Source organism: Pristiophorus japonicus, chromosome 4 (assembly GCF_044704955.1).
Source record: "Pristiophorus japonicus isolate sPriJap1 chromosome 4, sPriJap1.hap1, whole genome shotgun sequence".
NCBI lineage: Eukaryota > Metazoa > Chordata > Chondrichthyes > Pristiophoridae > Pristiophorus > Pristiophorus japonicus.
In genome coordinates this window covers 273,624,278-273,638,752 of record NC_091980.1, presented here as the reverse complement: position 1 = coordinate 273,638,752, position 14,475 = coordinate 273,624,278, and the positions used below count along the sequence as shown (strand labels likewise).

The following is a 14,475-nucleotide window of genomic DNA, read 5'->3' as shown; positions in this document are numbered from 1 at the left end:
CCAAAAATGGGTGGTATTTCCGGCGTGGGCAGCAAAAAAGGATTTTCAGATCGCCGGCTTCTCGCCTTTTCTCAAAACACCTAGTTTACATTTTTGAAAATGGGCGTTACCGTGAGAGATATCAAATGCAGTAGCGTTAAATTTTTTTGACCTTCTGCCATAACGTGTGGCTATCCTTAGTAACGGCATGGCAATGCTCGATTCCTGCAATTCTGGGGGTCAAGGGTCACCATGACATGCGTAGAAGAGGAGACAGAGAGAGAGGGAGCTCAGAGGGACTGAAGTCGTGGCTGGGTGTGGTGTGGCTGCTTTGGGAGGAAGGAGGGGGACTTTAGAGCTTCACAGCAAGTAGGCCATCGAAAAGTAGCTGTTAGCAGCCACATATTTGACCAAATTTGCCCTATAATGGAGAGAGAGGAGGAGGCATCACAGCACGCTGTGGAGACTGATGCTGGAGAGAGCAGTGAGGTGGGAGAGAAGTACATTGGCGGCCGCAAAAGAGCGGATGAGGCAAATGCCTCTTTCCTGCAGGAGATTGACTTACACTGGGGTGATTTGACACAGGGAGGGCGTGGGAAGCCTACCCCAAAGGCCTACCAGAGGATATGGACCGAGATAGCAGAGGTGGTCTCGTCAGCGACCAACGAGGTACGTGAGGGCAACCATGGTTCCAAACCATGGAACGACCTTGTGGGATCCGCAAGAGTAAGTATTACATTGATTTACATGTACTTATGTATTTATATAATTTGATTTGTAACAGTCATGAGTGACTATCAGCAGATGTGAGGTCTTGCACTTTTACCAGGAATGTTTTACTCAAAGCCTGCAGTCACGGTGTACGTCTTTAGTTAAAGAATGATAATGATCATAATAATCATGATTATATCTGTTGGTTATGTGTTGTATCAGTCTCTGTGACAGTACCTAGCAATGATATCATGCAATGATCTCATGCCATGTCGTCCTGTCAGCTTTTGCAGAAGAAGCTATCGACGATGAGGTCCATGCAGAGGCGAACTCGTGCGGAAGCACCCCCGGACACGTCTGCAGACCCTCAAGTGATGCCACGTGAGTAAAGCTTACACCATTGCATGATGTAAAGTCAATAGATACCACACCAACTCATATCCAACCAATCATATATGATAGATGATTTCTAAAAGTGTCATAGAAATAATGCTGGCCGAAAGAAAATCATTGCAATGCACAATGTATTGATGGTGATGAAATGTGATGTCTGCGATGATTTTGAGAGTGGTGGTGCTTTTGTCGTGCATATGCTGTGTGTAGCGCTGGACTCACCTTGTCACCCTAGCACCCCTTTCTCCTCAAACAACCTCATTTGTGTTTTGCAGCTCAGCCAGCAGCGCGGCCCCAGGCAGGACCACAGAGGCCAGAAAGTGGGGGCGTGGGGCTGGAGTTAGCAGATGATCCTACGACATCTGGTGCTGAGGAGCTCCGATTGTCGCCCATCAACCCGCTGGGTCTGTTCTCGATGGTTGAGAGCGCGGACTTTGAAGAACCTGCATCGCCACACTCCGGAACCCATTCCACCCCAAGGCCATCTAGTGGTCCTCCGGTCATTCCCACCTCCACTCTGGAGGTACTGGCCCCAATCAACTCACCACTGGGCACCCCATTTGTCCCCAGGATGGTGCCGACCCCACGGAGGCCTCATGGACGTGGCAGGTCTGTTCTGCGACATGACAGCGGATGACTGTGGACATTGGTGACCAGCTCATCGAAGCTTTGGGGGGCATATTCCGACACCTGGCCACCATGACCGAGTACATTCCGTGCATAGCAGAGTCCCTGGATGCGATAGCCAGGAACACTGCTGCACAGCCTTCCCAGTGGTCCCAGAGCGCGGCACTCCACCCCTAGATTCCGCACCACCACTGCGAACGACAGATGAAAGCAAAGACCAAGATCCTGCATCTGGCATAAGAGAATGTTGCCCCCTCGGCATCCCCCACTCCCATACCCATGTAACCAACGCATCTGCCTTCATCCCCCCCAATGAGGCACCCCCTGCGGAGCTCCTCAGCCAGGCGCCGTGAAGCGAGGAGGGGAAGGGGTAGAGGTAGGGAGAAGGAGAGGGGGGAAGGAAAGTGAGGTGCATGTGCGCAGGTGATGGCTGTGTTATATCTCCATCTGGGTGTATGCAATTTGTTGCAATGTATGGGGGCTGGGGACCACGCTCCTGCTTTGCCGGACTGTGTTGCTGGACATGTTGAACATGTGATTGATGTCAATGGCAGAAAAAGCGGGGTGTGGGCAGGGGTTGGGTGTTATTAGCTGTGATAATTATGATTTCAGACCAATGTTGGTTTTAAACTTTTGTTATTGAACATAACCTTGTTGTGTCACTGGTGATTCCTTACCATGAAAAGGTTAAATACAACTTAACATCAATCAACGTAAACTTTAACTGGCACCAAGGTTATGGGCACCATTGATGTCTGAGCTGCACACACACAGCAGTGTGTCAGCATTGTCACTCACATCAGCGCTCTTTCAGTCAAATCTTTCCGATATCAGCTCCTCACGTAAGAGTGGGATTTAACAAATGCCAGCCACACCGCTGCCATTTGTTCCGGTTAGTTCCACCTTTTGTGGGCAGTTTTTTGAGCGAGTGATATTGTGGGCAATATGTGTGCGACGTGGTGAAATTGAAGATGGGCGATCTCCATGGCCGCTAGTTTGGGTAAATATGCTCTTTGCGACAAAAACAATCACTGGGCGTTAATATTGAATCTCGGCATTAATTCTGTTTGGAAAGTAATGCTGGGCGATATCATGGGCATTGAATTCGCCCATTCTGCTGATTCCCACCCCCAAAAAGTGGGTGGGCGGTGATATTTTTTCTCGGTGTTAAGTCCATTGGGAAAATAACGCTCGGTGATAAGTCTCCTAAAAAAGCTGGACAGTTTCCATTTTGTGCCAGAATGGGCAATATCTGGGCATTATACATCATTTCAGCAGTAAAATAGGCATTAAGTGGGCATTAAGCAGCCAAAAAAAGTGGAGGTTCTAGCTCTATATTTTTAGTAGAAATTATGCAAAATGCCCATTGTGAAGAATATTTTAGCACACTATGTACCATCAAGTGTATTTAATTCAATGTTACAACCATTTTTTAGTACACAATCACTGACCTAGCTTAGGGAGGCTTTATAACAGTACTTTGGTGACACGGATCAAATGAATGGGAGGAAACTTGTAAGGTCAAATTTAGGTAAGTATGAAAATGGTGCATGCTAAGAACAGTTAAAGACCAAACAGGAACATGGAATTACTCCAACATAAACCCAAGTTAGCTTTTCTCTTATACAATCAGTTTCAAGACCTTAATCTTTGTCTTCAATGCTTGCATGCTCTTGCTTCACCCTATTTCACCTATACATACTGTGCACCCTCCATTCTTCTGGCACTGGCTTACTGCTGGCTCTCCGTTCCCTCTGCTCCACTATTGGAGGATAATTCCTCAGTTACTATGCCTCTGCCCTCTTGACTTCTATCTCCAATCCATTACCATTGCTACTACCCTTGCTATCTTCAAAAGCCTCTTAAAAATCTTTCTCTTTGACTGTCCTTTCAGTCTTCTCCACAAAAATGTCCTCCTATTTTCTAGTTGGGGCTTGATAATCCTCCAGTTGGCTCCATAGAATCATAGAGATCTACTGCACAGAAGAAGGCCATTCAGCCCATCATGTCTGTGCCGGCCGAAAAAGAGCTACCCAGCCTAATCCTACTTTCCAGCTCTTGGTCTGTAGCTCTGTAAGTTACAGCATATCCAAGTACTTTTTAAATGCGATGATGGTTTCTACCTCTACCACCCTTTTAGGCAGTGAGTTCAATACCCTCACCAACCTCTGGGTGAAAAAACTTCTCAACTCCCCTCTAATCCTTCTAACAATTACTTTAAATCTATGACCCCTGGTTATTGGCCTCTCTGCTAAGGGAAATGGGTCCTTCCTATCCACTCTATCTGGACCCCTCAGAATTTTATACACCTCAATTAAGTCTCCCTTCAGCCTCCTCTGCTCCAAAGAAAACAACTCCAGCTTATCCAAACTTAACCATAACTAAAATTCTCTGGTGGTGACCAGAACTGTATACAGTACTCTAGATGCGGCTCCACTAGTGTAAGTGAGGCAAAGTGGATGTTCATGACATCAAGCCCTGACCCCGTGGGAGTCTCAGCTCATTTGTCCTACAAATATGGCTGAGAACTTTGGCTTCCTCCCAGTTAATTAAAAATCACAGTTAAGTTTCATCTCAACAAGCTTTTAAAGCCAGTGTCACACATCAAAAAGGTAAGCCATTTCAGCACATTTTACCTGGTGAATTTTGAATTACTGTGTTAGACATTCCTGCACTAAAAATACGCAAACATCAGAGTTGAAATTGGTCCTGGGACAGTAGGTACAATGTCCCAAATTCAGAATTCTCGGTACCGAATCCGTTCCGGTTTTTGTTTTTTTTCGGATTTCAGGCAAAAAAAAATTAATAGTCTGAAATCCGGAATCTTCAACCGAATCCGTGTCGGGTTTTGAGCAGTGCGGTCTGAAATCCGGCAAAACCCAAAATCCGGCACGGATTCAGTCGAGGATTCCCGATTTCAGACTTGATTTTCTTGTCTGAAATCCGGAATCCTCGACTGAATCCGTGCCGGATTGTGGGTTTTGCCTCAAAATGTCCAGTTTTCGGACAATAATTCCGGACAACTCCATCGGATTTTGGACAATTCCAGTTTTCGGCATTCCAGATTCAGGACATTGCACCTGTAGCACAAAACAGGGCACGGCAAATAAAATCAGGTGGGGTGTTAAACAGCCTGCCAATTCGCCCACTTTATGCTATCTTCCAAGACCAATTTCACCTCCAACCTTCCTGTATTATATCAACCATTCCATGTTTTGTAGCTAACAGTTGAGGGTAGATCTGACAATTTCAAGCTCGCTTAGCGTGACGGGAGTGCAAATTCGCAAAATCTACCTTTTGATGTTGTGCACTGATCGTTTTCCTGTTTTGAATCTGATACTGGCACAGATTGATGAAGAACACCAATGACAGGGCAGAGACAGTACAAAAGGGAATGTATGTCTACGAGGTCAGAAGTGCAGGAGACTGATAACAATCAGTTAGCTCAAGCTGAAGGTTATTTGAATTGTTTTCAGCAATACATCTGCACCATTCTGAACTACATATATCCTTTTTTTTCAGTACACTTCCAACATCTGGAATCTTAGCAGCCATCGCAAATATCATCATGTAATAAGCTCTATTAACTCAAGAAAGCACAATATGTTCGAAATAGTATGATGTTATTTTGTTTGTTTCTTACTTACCATCCACACCATTAAATAAGAAAATACTGCAATCCACAGAGTGGACATGAAAAAGCTTAGCATGAAGAAATTCTCCCAGCGAGGTTTGGCACAGTTAGGGACAGTGAAGAATAGTAGGAGCAGTACTGGCCATGAACTCAGCCACTTCATCTTATTCAAGCATCCCCCTGTAGATAAAATGTAGATACGATTCTATGAGAAATGTGAAGGAAGATGCATGCACTCGGTGTATTAGATTTTACACAGTGAAGAAATAGAGGCTACCTTGCAATTAAAAATTATATATTTGTGACCTCTTGCAGTACAGACTAGCAACTGTTTCTAATTACTGCTTCTCAGTCGCCAGTCCATTTATTGAGCATTTCAATCACAGACAGTTTTAGAGGCCCTGGGAAAAGGTGACTGACACTGTCAACTTAAATACTCCGATTTTATGGTGAGATTATGGGCCCAAATTTGGCCAGTACTGATTTCTGGCGCACTCACCAGAGGTGCGTCGCTTTTGTAGAACTCCAAGGGTGCCAAAAATCTTCGGGCTGAGTTTGGCCGCTCCCCAGCCTCTCCTCGATGGTGGAGTAGCGTGGCAACTGGATTCAGGGGCGGAGCCAGGTCCCGGTGCTGAAAACAGTGCCGGGACCTCTGCACATGTGCACCAGAGTGTGTGCGCATGCGCAGTAGCTCCTCGCCTCCAGAATCTGTGAGCGTGTGCTGCAGGCTGTGTGGGAGGGGCTGAAGCACGCCGCCCCTATCCCTGGCTGAATGGGCTCCCTCATCGACGGCCCGCTGCCTCCACGGACCATGTTTTGGTAGGAATTCTATTTTTTATTTGTCATTGATTGATTGATTGATTGATTATTACTTTGGTCTTGGTGCTTTAGGTGCAGGGTTCCTTCTATTTTTTATTTGTCAATTATTTGCATATTACTTTTTGTGCTTTGTTTAGTGCTTTGTAAGTCTTGGTGCTAGGTGCAGGTCCTCTCAGCTTCCTTGTATTTTTTATTTGTTATTGAATACTTATTTTTGTGCTTTGTTTAGTGCTTGTTGCTTTAGAATCTACTTACCTGCGCTGATTTCTTAACTCTCCGCAAGGGTTTTCTGTGCGGCCAAAAGTGGCCACATACATTGGCCTAAGTTAGTTTGGAGCAACTATTAGCTGTCCAAACTGGCTTAAATGGCCAAAACAGGCGTAGGTGGCTGGTAACGCCCCCTTTTGAAAAAAAAAACAAAACCAAAAAAAATCCTAACTAACTCACTTACACTGGCGCAAATTAAATGTGCAGAATGGGGATTTTTAAGATACTCCAGAAAAATCAAGTTGCTCCAAAAAAAACAGAGCAATTCCTGGCCAAATTTGGGCCCTATATTTCTGTTTTATGTGTGAACCATAAGACTTTGCTCACATTAATAGCACCTCATAGAGCCATGAAATTCGATGTGTAACTTGCTTGACAGTACCATGTTTTCCTCAACAGATTAGATGAATATTTGAATTCTGAATGTGAAGAGATGAGAAAGTATAACTTTTACTGCAAAAACATTGTAGCACAGTAAAACTGGCTATCTCTTGCTGTATGCAGATCATTCTGATAGAAATGCTACTGAGTTCATTCAAGCTTCATCCATCCTCTATATTACTCATTAGGTTCAATAGCTGCAGAACTCCTTTTTCCTGCTATGAATGTATGTTTTCATTGATAGCGAGTCGGTTAAAGGTAACATAGGTATCACATCTCAGATAGAAGCTTTATGTAAATTTGCAAAGGAAGTGTGGCATGTTTCTATTTATTATCACAAATTATTGTTTGCCACGGAGAAAGAGACAAAAGTGACAGAATCTGATTTTGTTGACCTCCTATATGCAGTTACAAAGTAGTGTAAGGGCTGAGTAGCAGCCATTTTGTCATCATTCCTTCTCTTTTACAACAGTGACTACACTTCAAAAGTACTTAATTGGCTGTAAAGTGCTTTGAGACGTCCGGTGGTCGTGAAAGGCGCTATAGAAATCCAAGTCTTTCTTTTCTTTATGCCCTCCTGTCCCCCCATTCTAGAGAACAATATGTAGAATGAGGGTATAAAGGAAAAGAAAACACATTAATATAAGGAAGTACATAAAATAAAAGATTATTGCTTCAATCAGAGTAATACATTGGCAACATTGCTTTGCAGATTGTGAAAATAATTTGAGGTTCAGAGTGAATGGCTATACACAACACCATTCTCTCTAACAAATTGATTAAGAGGCTTTTCTTATTTATTAATATTTAGAGCCGACTGTCTGACATCTTCATACAGTTACAATTTGCATGTGGCATATCCGAGGTAATTTGTGAAATAAGGGCCCGGAACAATGTCTGTTTACAAATTAAACTGAGTACAGATGAGTGACTGCCTCATTAAGTGGTTTGCCCCAGTTCCACCTATTGCCAATAAGATGAACTGGAAAAACACTGAGAAGGCAAAGGTTACGTATTTTTCATTAGTGCATTGGCAAGCTGCCTGTCCAATTACAAACAACTTACGAGTGTTTCAAGGTGATAGCAAGGGCACTCTCAATTGTAATTACTACTGTCAGATATCTCACAGGACATTGTATTCTACAGTGATTACGATAAACTGTAAAAATCAGAGCTTTTGTTGGAAAAAAGGTTTTCAATAATGTATTGAACAATGCTTGTGACAAATCAATGTCATGTTTGAGCTTTTTGGTGGAGTCAAATAAGGACAAGTGGCATTCATAATAACACTATTAACATAGTAAGACATTAAAATATGGAAATGACTGCTGACCACTGGAAGGAGAAGAGTAGGTGGGCGGTATGCTCAAGGCAATAGATTTTGAAGAAGGTTTTGAAGGAGGGAGATGGGTAAAAAGGTAGAGGAGTTTAGGAAGTGCATTCAATAGTGTGGGGCCAAGAGAGCTGAAGGCTGTACCAATGAAGGTGGAGTGGAGGGAAGGGGAATACATTCCATTCATGAGGAAGACCTAAAATATTGGGAGGTTGTCTCAATAGACAGTGGGCGACACTTTAATATGTCTCAAGGTACAACTAGAACCACCTCTAATGGTTACCGCAGCAGCACGTTTATCTCCACATCGACGCAATTGATCGGCATTCCGATGAGAGTTCTGCCGGGATCAGTTTAAATCATTAAAGTGCCACCTTTCACACTCAATAAACAAAGCAATCACATTTTATTCACTATCTGAGCCAGAGAAAGAACTGTTTCAGAGTGACTTGCTGATTTACTCGAGGCATATTTCAAGATTGGTAGGGATGCCCAAGTTAACAACTTCAATTACTAATGTTCAGTTTTGGAAATGCAAATTTGAATAATTTTTCAAAGAAGTTGACAGTCATTGAGAGTTGATAATTGACACAATTTAAAACTGTTCTGGTATCAACAAAGATAAGTTATAAGCTATTATCGGAAGTGATCTACATTTCTCAACTCTTTTTATAATGTTAGCCATTTGAACAACCTCAAGAGTAAAATTACAGTCAAATGGAAATGACCAACATCACATTTTTAAAACTTGTTTAAAATGCAAGCCATCTTCTCCTCAGCTTACCATTTAAATTATATTAACTGATGCTGAACGAAGGGCCTGCTATCAGGGGTCACTTTTAAAGAGAGAGCCTTAACATTAGGGCCTAGTTACTGGGAGGAATGCAAAAGTAGCCTGGTGTGACTGGTCTTCTCTATTCCCTCCCTCTTCAGAAGAAGTATCTGCACATCATTTTGGCACAAGGAAAATTCGGCATCACATATGCTACATGAATGGTGTTGAAGTGACTAATGCAGAGGATGAAAGAGATCTAAGAGTCCTAAGTACACTAAGAGCTAGAGGGGAGCTCTCACCTGAGCGCCGTGCTGTCAGTGCCTGTCACGAACTTCAGTAAAGATTCAGCGGTGGCGCTGATAGTTTGCACTGCGCTCGCTAGCGTCGCCCCTCGGTGACATCACCAAGTGTGCAACATCCCATAGCATTGCGTTTGCAATATTCAGTTTTTCGTCTGCCATGGTGCCGAGCGCTGAGACCGGCAGGAGAAAGCAGTTGGTCCAGCGGTGATCCCGGGACGAAACCGTCCGGAGTGCAAGGTAAGCGCTCAAATGTCACTTTTTCAATTTATAATTATTTGTTGCAGTATAGTGAAGTCTGGATGAGGTTTATTGAATTTTTCAACAGGATTTCTTTTTCATCTTTAGGTGCTAGGGTGCTAGTCAAAAATTGAATAGGCCTCCTGCGCTATCGCTCCGTTAGCGTCCGAAGAGGAGTGTGGGACGATTCTCTTAGCGCTCCACTCTCCTCTTGGGGCGATATAACTGAATATCCCACTTTGAGACGGTAGACATCACCTGGTGTTAAAGGTAACACCCCAGCCCCGTCACCGACTCAAAGCGAGCGATACCAAATTTCCAGTCCTTGATGCTTAACACGTCCGACCAATGTACAGCAGTAATCAATAAAGCCAGTAGAATGTTGAACTGCATAGCTAAAACAGTAGAATATATGTTTGAGAAAGTTATGATTAAACTAGGCCGTGCTCTGGTCAGATCACACTTTGAGTACTGTGCCCACTTTTGATAGCCGAGAAACAAGGAGATATTGGCTCAGAAATCCCGGTCGGCTGCTTCTCGCGGGCGATCGGGTAAAAAACTTTAAAAAGCGCACTTACCTGAAGCTGCTGCTACCGCGCGAGTTCCCAGTCCTGAAGCTTCCACTGACTGCGCGTCACAACGCGTGCACGTATGGACGTGCGCAGGGCTGGAGCTGCAGTCACATGGCTCTGAGCAGCCAATCAGGTAAAGTATATACTCATTCATAATAATGGGAACTCCGTAAGTTGGTGTTCCCATTATTATGAATGAGAAACCCCCCCCAAATACACAAAACATTAATAGAAAATAGAAAAAATACAACACATATTTAACATTAATTTAAATTAAAGTTATTTATGTATTATTAAACAAAAATATTTTCCTGATTTTTTTAAAACCTTTTTTTAATTATGCTTTAAAATAAATTTAATGTAGTGGGCAGGGTTTTTAAAAATAATTTTTTTTTTTTTAATTTTATTTTTTATGTTTTAAGTGTGTTTTAAAACTCTTACGCCTGTAAAAGTCGGCTATGCACTTGCTTTTATCAGGCGCAAGAGTTTTCAGGACATTTGCTGGGCAAGGTATGGGTAAATATTGCAATCCTGCCCTTGCAAATGTCCTGACTGCTGAGATACGGAAAATCTGTCAAGCTCCAACTTGACAGATCGGAAAACCGGCTTTTGCAATGCCTTCCCGGGTCCGTACACACTCCGTACGGACCCGAGAGGCCGGAATTTCTGCCCCATTAAAGCGCTGGATGCAGTGCAGAGAAGAGCCATGAGGATGATCCCTAGTTTCAGCATTTTGAGTTATTGGGGCAGAAATTGGAATACATTGCGACCGTTTTGGGATATAAAACGGGCATAAAGCATACCAATTTAGCAATGGGACTGCCTGCACCCAATGTAAGCAGGAGTTGGTCCCACTGATAAATTCATCGGGCCTTTTGTGGAAGCGTCACGGGTGGACTCCTAAAACAGGCGTTACGTGCCTAAAATATGTAAGTTAGGGACCGAATGCCTGTTGAAGGGCACCATCAAGAAATTTGTTATCAATGAGCGGGGAAGGCATTGGGGGCCTGCCCTGTTCAGAACTGTTCAGTGGCCTCAATGAAAAAGCTGTTCTTTTGAAGCGCGGAGGAGCAGGAATACTCCTCCACCTCCACAGGGGTCATATTTGGACCCCTGCCAAACCCCCCCCCCCCCCAAAGCCTGCTCCAATCTCCCTCCCGGGACTTACCTGAGTGCCACAGCCTGCGTGGCAGGTGGCCTGACATTGATGTCTTCGCTCAGGTGAGCAGCCCGTGGAGGTGTGACCAGCGGCGGCAGCTCAGGCCTAGTTTGCTGATGTGACCCGAGGTCCAATTTCCATTGACCCTCAGACCTGTCTGTTCGGGCATGCGCTGGTTGCACAGTGCCGAAAGTGGGCCCAGACCAAAATCCAGCCCATTTGTGTGTGACGCACCTGATAAATGATCTTATCGAGATATACAAGATAGCTAAAGTTAAGGGAAAGGTAAATTTGGAATATTATCCTAAATTAAATTGCAAGAGTAGGACACGGGTGCACAAGTTCGAACATGTAAAAGGTAAATTCAAGACTGCTATCCGGCAATGTAGAATAGCCATCATGAGTGCGGGAAGGCTTTTCCTGCCCTTCATTTCTGTATGTCCATAATACATAGAATGGACTTCCAGATGGAGTAGTGGAATCATTTAAGAAACAAGTAGATTCAGCAATGGAAGGAATGTAGAGTTTTTCTCGATGGAGGAACTAAGAAAGGCCCAATGGTTGACCCCACCTGTAATTATCTTGTGGCCTTGCGACCATAACTAAAGTTGTATTCAGCCTCACTTGTGGAGGTAGATTACATCTCACCACATTGACGCATCTTTTACTTGGCAGGAGCTTTGCACCTTGTGGTTAATTTGTGGAAGAAGTTACGGTTTAAACAGTTTTGCCATTAATTTCCGCAGGGCTTTTCCCGATCGTCCGTCATAACATTGGAGGAAAATCCACGGAAACCCTGGAGAAATTACCTAAACACCATTTACATCATTGCTTTGGACTTTCCAAGGATTGTCTGCCAAAGTTACGGTGAACAATTAGGAGACATTCCACAGAAATTCAGCCATTTTATGTCTTCACTGGCTGCGCAAAATATTTACTACCAGGCAGAGCAGACATTGCAAAATGTTGGGTTATCATGCAATAGCACTTTAGTTAATCATATTTCTAACTAAATATCGATATCTTTGTGCCTTTAACCTGACTATATCATATATAAATGGAATACATTTCTGTTGCATAGAGGATGTTGCATTACTCCTCACCTGGTGGAGAAAATGGTGATGTGAGCTCGGGTTCATTTTCATCCTCGTTGCAGTCTTCTTTTGCATTTTTATCCAGAGGAACATTTCCATTCTCGATATTGTCGCATTTCTCGGCTGCACAGACTTCCTTGTCCACACCATTGGCAGACTGAACTAATCATTGCACATAAACACATTGAAAGTAAATCTCTGAAGGTTCAGAGCCCAGCATATAATGCTCATGTCCAATGAGGTTGTATTTCAGGATTTTATTATTTTAATGTAGAATATAATTAGGATTAGAAAGCTTTCTAGTCAAGGGAAATGTATGCTTAAAATATACCTACTCCGCAATCACATCTAACATTGACAGATGTCCCTGTATCAAAACATTGTTTAAATCGAATATCTCGGGAGACAAACATATGCCAAAGTATGTTACTGAACCACAGAGACCAGGAATGCTCCAGATTCAATCTCTGGTCTGTGCTGCAAAGAGTTATACAGTATGGATGCTGCAATTGTTATCAATATCCCTGAGCTATGGAGGAGAAACAATCAACCAGGCAGAAAATTACTGTCCCTCTTAAAAAAAATCCATATGGATGTACATTAGGTAAAGGATTGGGCTCAATTTTATGGCCCTCACATTCACTGCTATATTCGCTAGCCAGGCTCACACATGATGATGGCCATTTTGATGGGGGACTAGAGAGTCCCTTATGCTTTGTGCAGTTGCATGAATCAATGCCTTCACAAGAGCATCAGAGAAAAGGGGAACGGGTGAAATGGTAAAGGAATATATATTAGTTACATGTTGTAGTTACAGTTTATCAACTTTGTCATTTTCCCTGTCTCCATGCTGAATTCCTTCAGTTCGGAGAGCGGGAGCTATGGTTTTCTCCAAGGGCTGTGTTCTAGTAATGCTCGATGCTGGCCAACAGAGGCACCTGTGAGGACAGTCAGGTCGCTTTCCCGCAGTGACATCATCATCTCTTCAGATGGAACATCAGCCACTTGGCCAATATTATATCAGAATATTATCTGAATGGTGGCAGATTAGGAAAAGGGGAGGTGCAACGAGACCTGGGTGTCATGGTACATCAGGGATTGAAAGTTGGCATGCAGGTACAGCAGGTGATGAAGAAGGCAAATGGCATGTTGGCCTTCATAGCTAGGGGATTTGAGTACAGGAGCAGGGAGGTCTTACTGCAGTTGTACAGGGCCTTGATGAGGCCTCACCTGGAATATTGTGTACAGTTTTAGTCTCCTAATCTGAGGAAGGACATTCTTGCTATTGAGGGAGTGCAGCGAAGGTTTACCAGACTGATTCCCGGGGTGACAGGACTTACATATGAGGAGAGACTGGATCAACTGGGCCTGTATTCACTGGAGTTTAGAAATTTGAGAGGAGATCTCATAGAAACACATAAAATTCTGATGGGACTGGACAGGTTAGATGCAGGAAGAATGTTCCCGATGTTGGGGAAGTCCAGAACCAGGGGTCACAGTCTAAGTGTAAGGTGTAAGCCATTTAGGATCGAGATGAGGAGAAACTTTTTCACTCAGAGAGTTGTTGAATTGTGGAATTCTCTACCGCAGAGAGTTGTTGAGGCCAATTCGTTGGATATATTCAAAAGGGAGTTAGATATGGCCCTTATGATTAAAGGGATCAAGGGGTATGGAGAGAAAGCAGGAAAGGGGTACTGAGGTGAATGATCAACCACGATCTTATTGAATGGTGGTGCAGGTTTGAAGGGCCGAATGGACTACTCCTGCACCTGTTTTCTATGTTTCTATGCTTCTAAGAACCACAGGAACCTGCCCAAATAGGGTCGGCGAGTTTGAATATCGGTGAAGCCTAGTGTTTGATCCCTGAGTCTGTGAACAGGGGGATGGGAACCAATGCAGGGAGACAGAGGGAGACAAAAAGGAGGCAAAAGCAAAAGACAGAAAGGAGATGAGGAAAAGTGGAGGGCAGAGAAACCCAAGGCAAAGAACAAAAAGGGCCACTGTACAGCAAAATTCTAAAAGGACAAAGGGTGTTAAAAAAACAAGCCTGAAGGCTTTGTGTCTTAATGCAAGGAGTATCCGCAATGAGGTGGATGAATTAATTGTGCAAATAGATGTGAACAAATATGATGTGATTGGGATTACGGAGACGTGGCTCCAGGATGATCAGGGCTGGGAACTCAACATCCAGG

At 43.6% G+C, this 14,475-nt stretch overlaps 1 protein-coding gene across 1 annotated transcript in view; it reads right to left on the bottom strand.

The window, feature by feature from the left end:
* Window positions 1-14,475, bottom strand: part of slc24a4b (solute carrier family 24 member 4b) — a 372,991-nt gene that overhangs the window by 38,290 nt on the left and 320,226 nt on the right. Inside the window, exons 11-12 of the mRNA XM_070877549.1 lie at window positions 12,293-12,445; window positions 5,358-5,524 (exon numbers count right to left, since the gene is read on the bottom strand). Coding sequence (XP_070733650.1) covers window positions 5,358-5,524; window positions 12,293-12,445 — 320 coding nt within the window. The remainder of the gene's footprint in view (window positions 1-5,357; window positions 5,525-12,292; window positions 12,446-14,475) is intronic.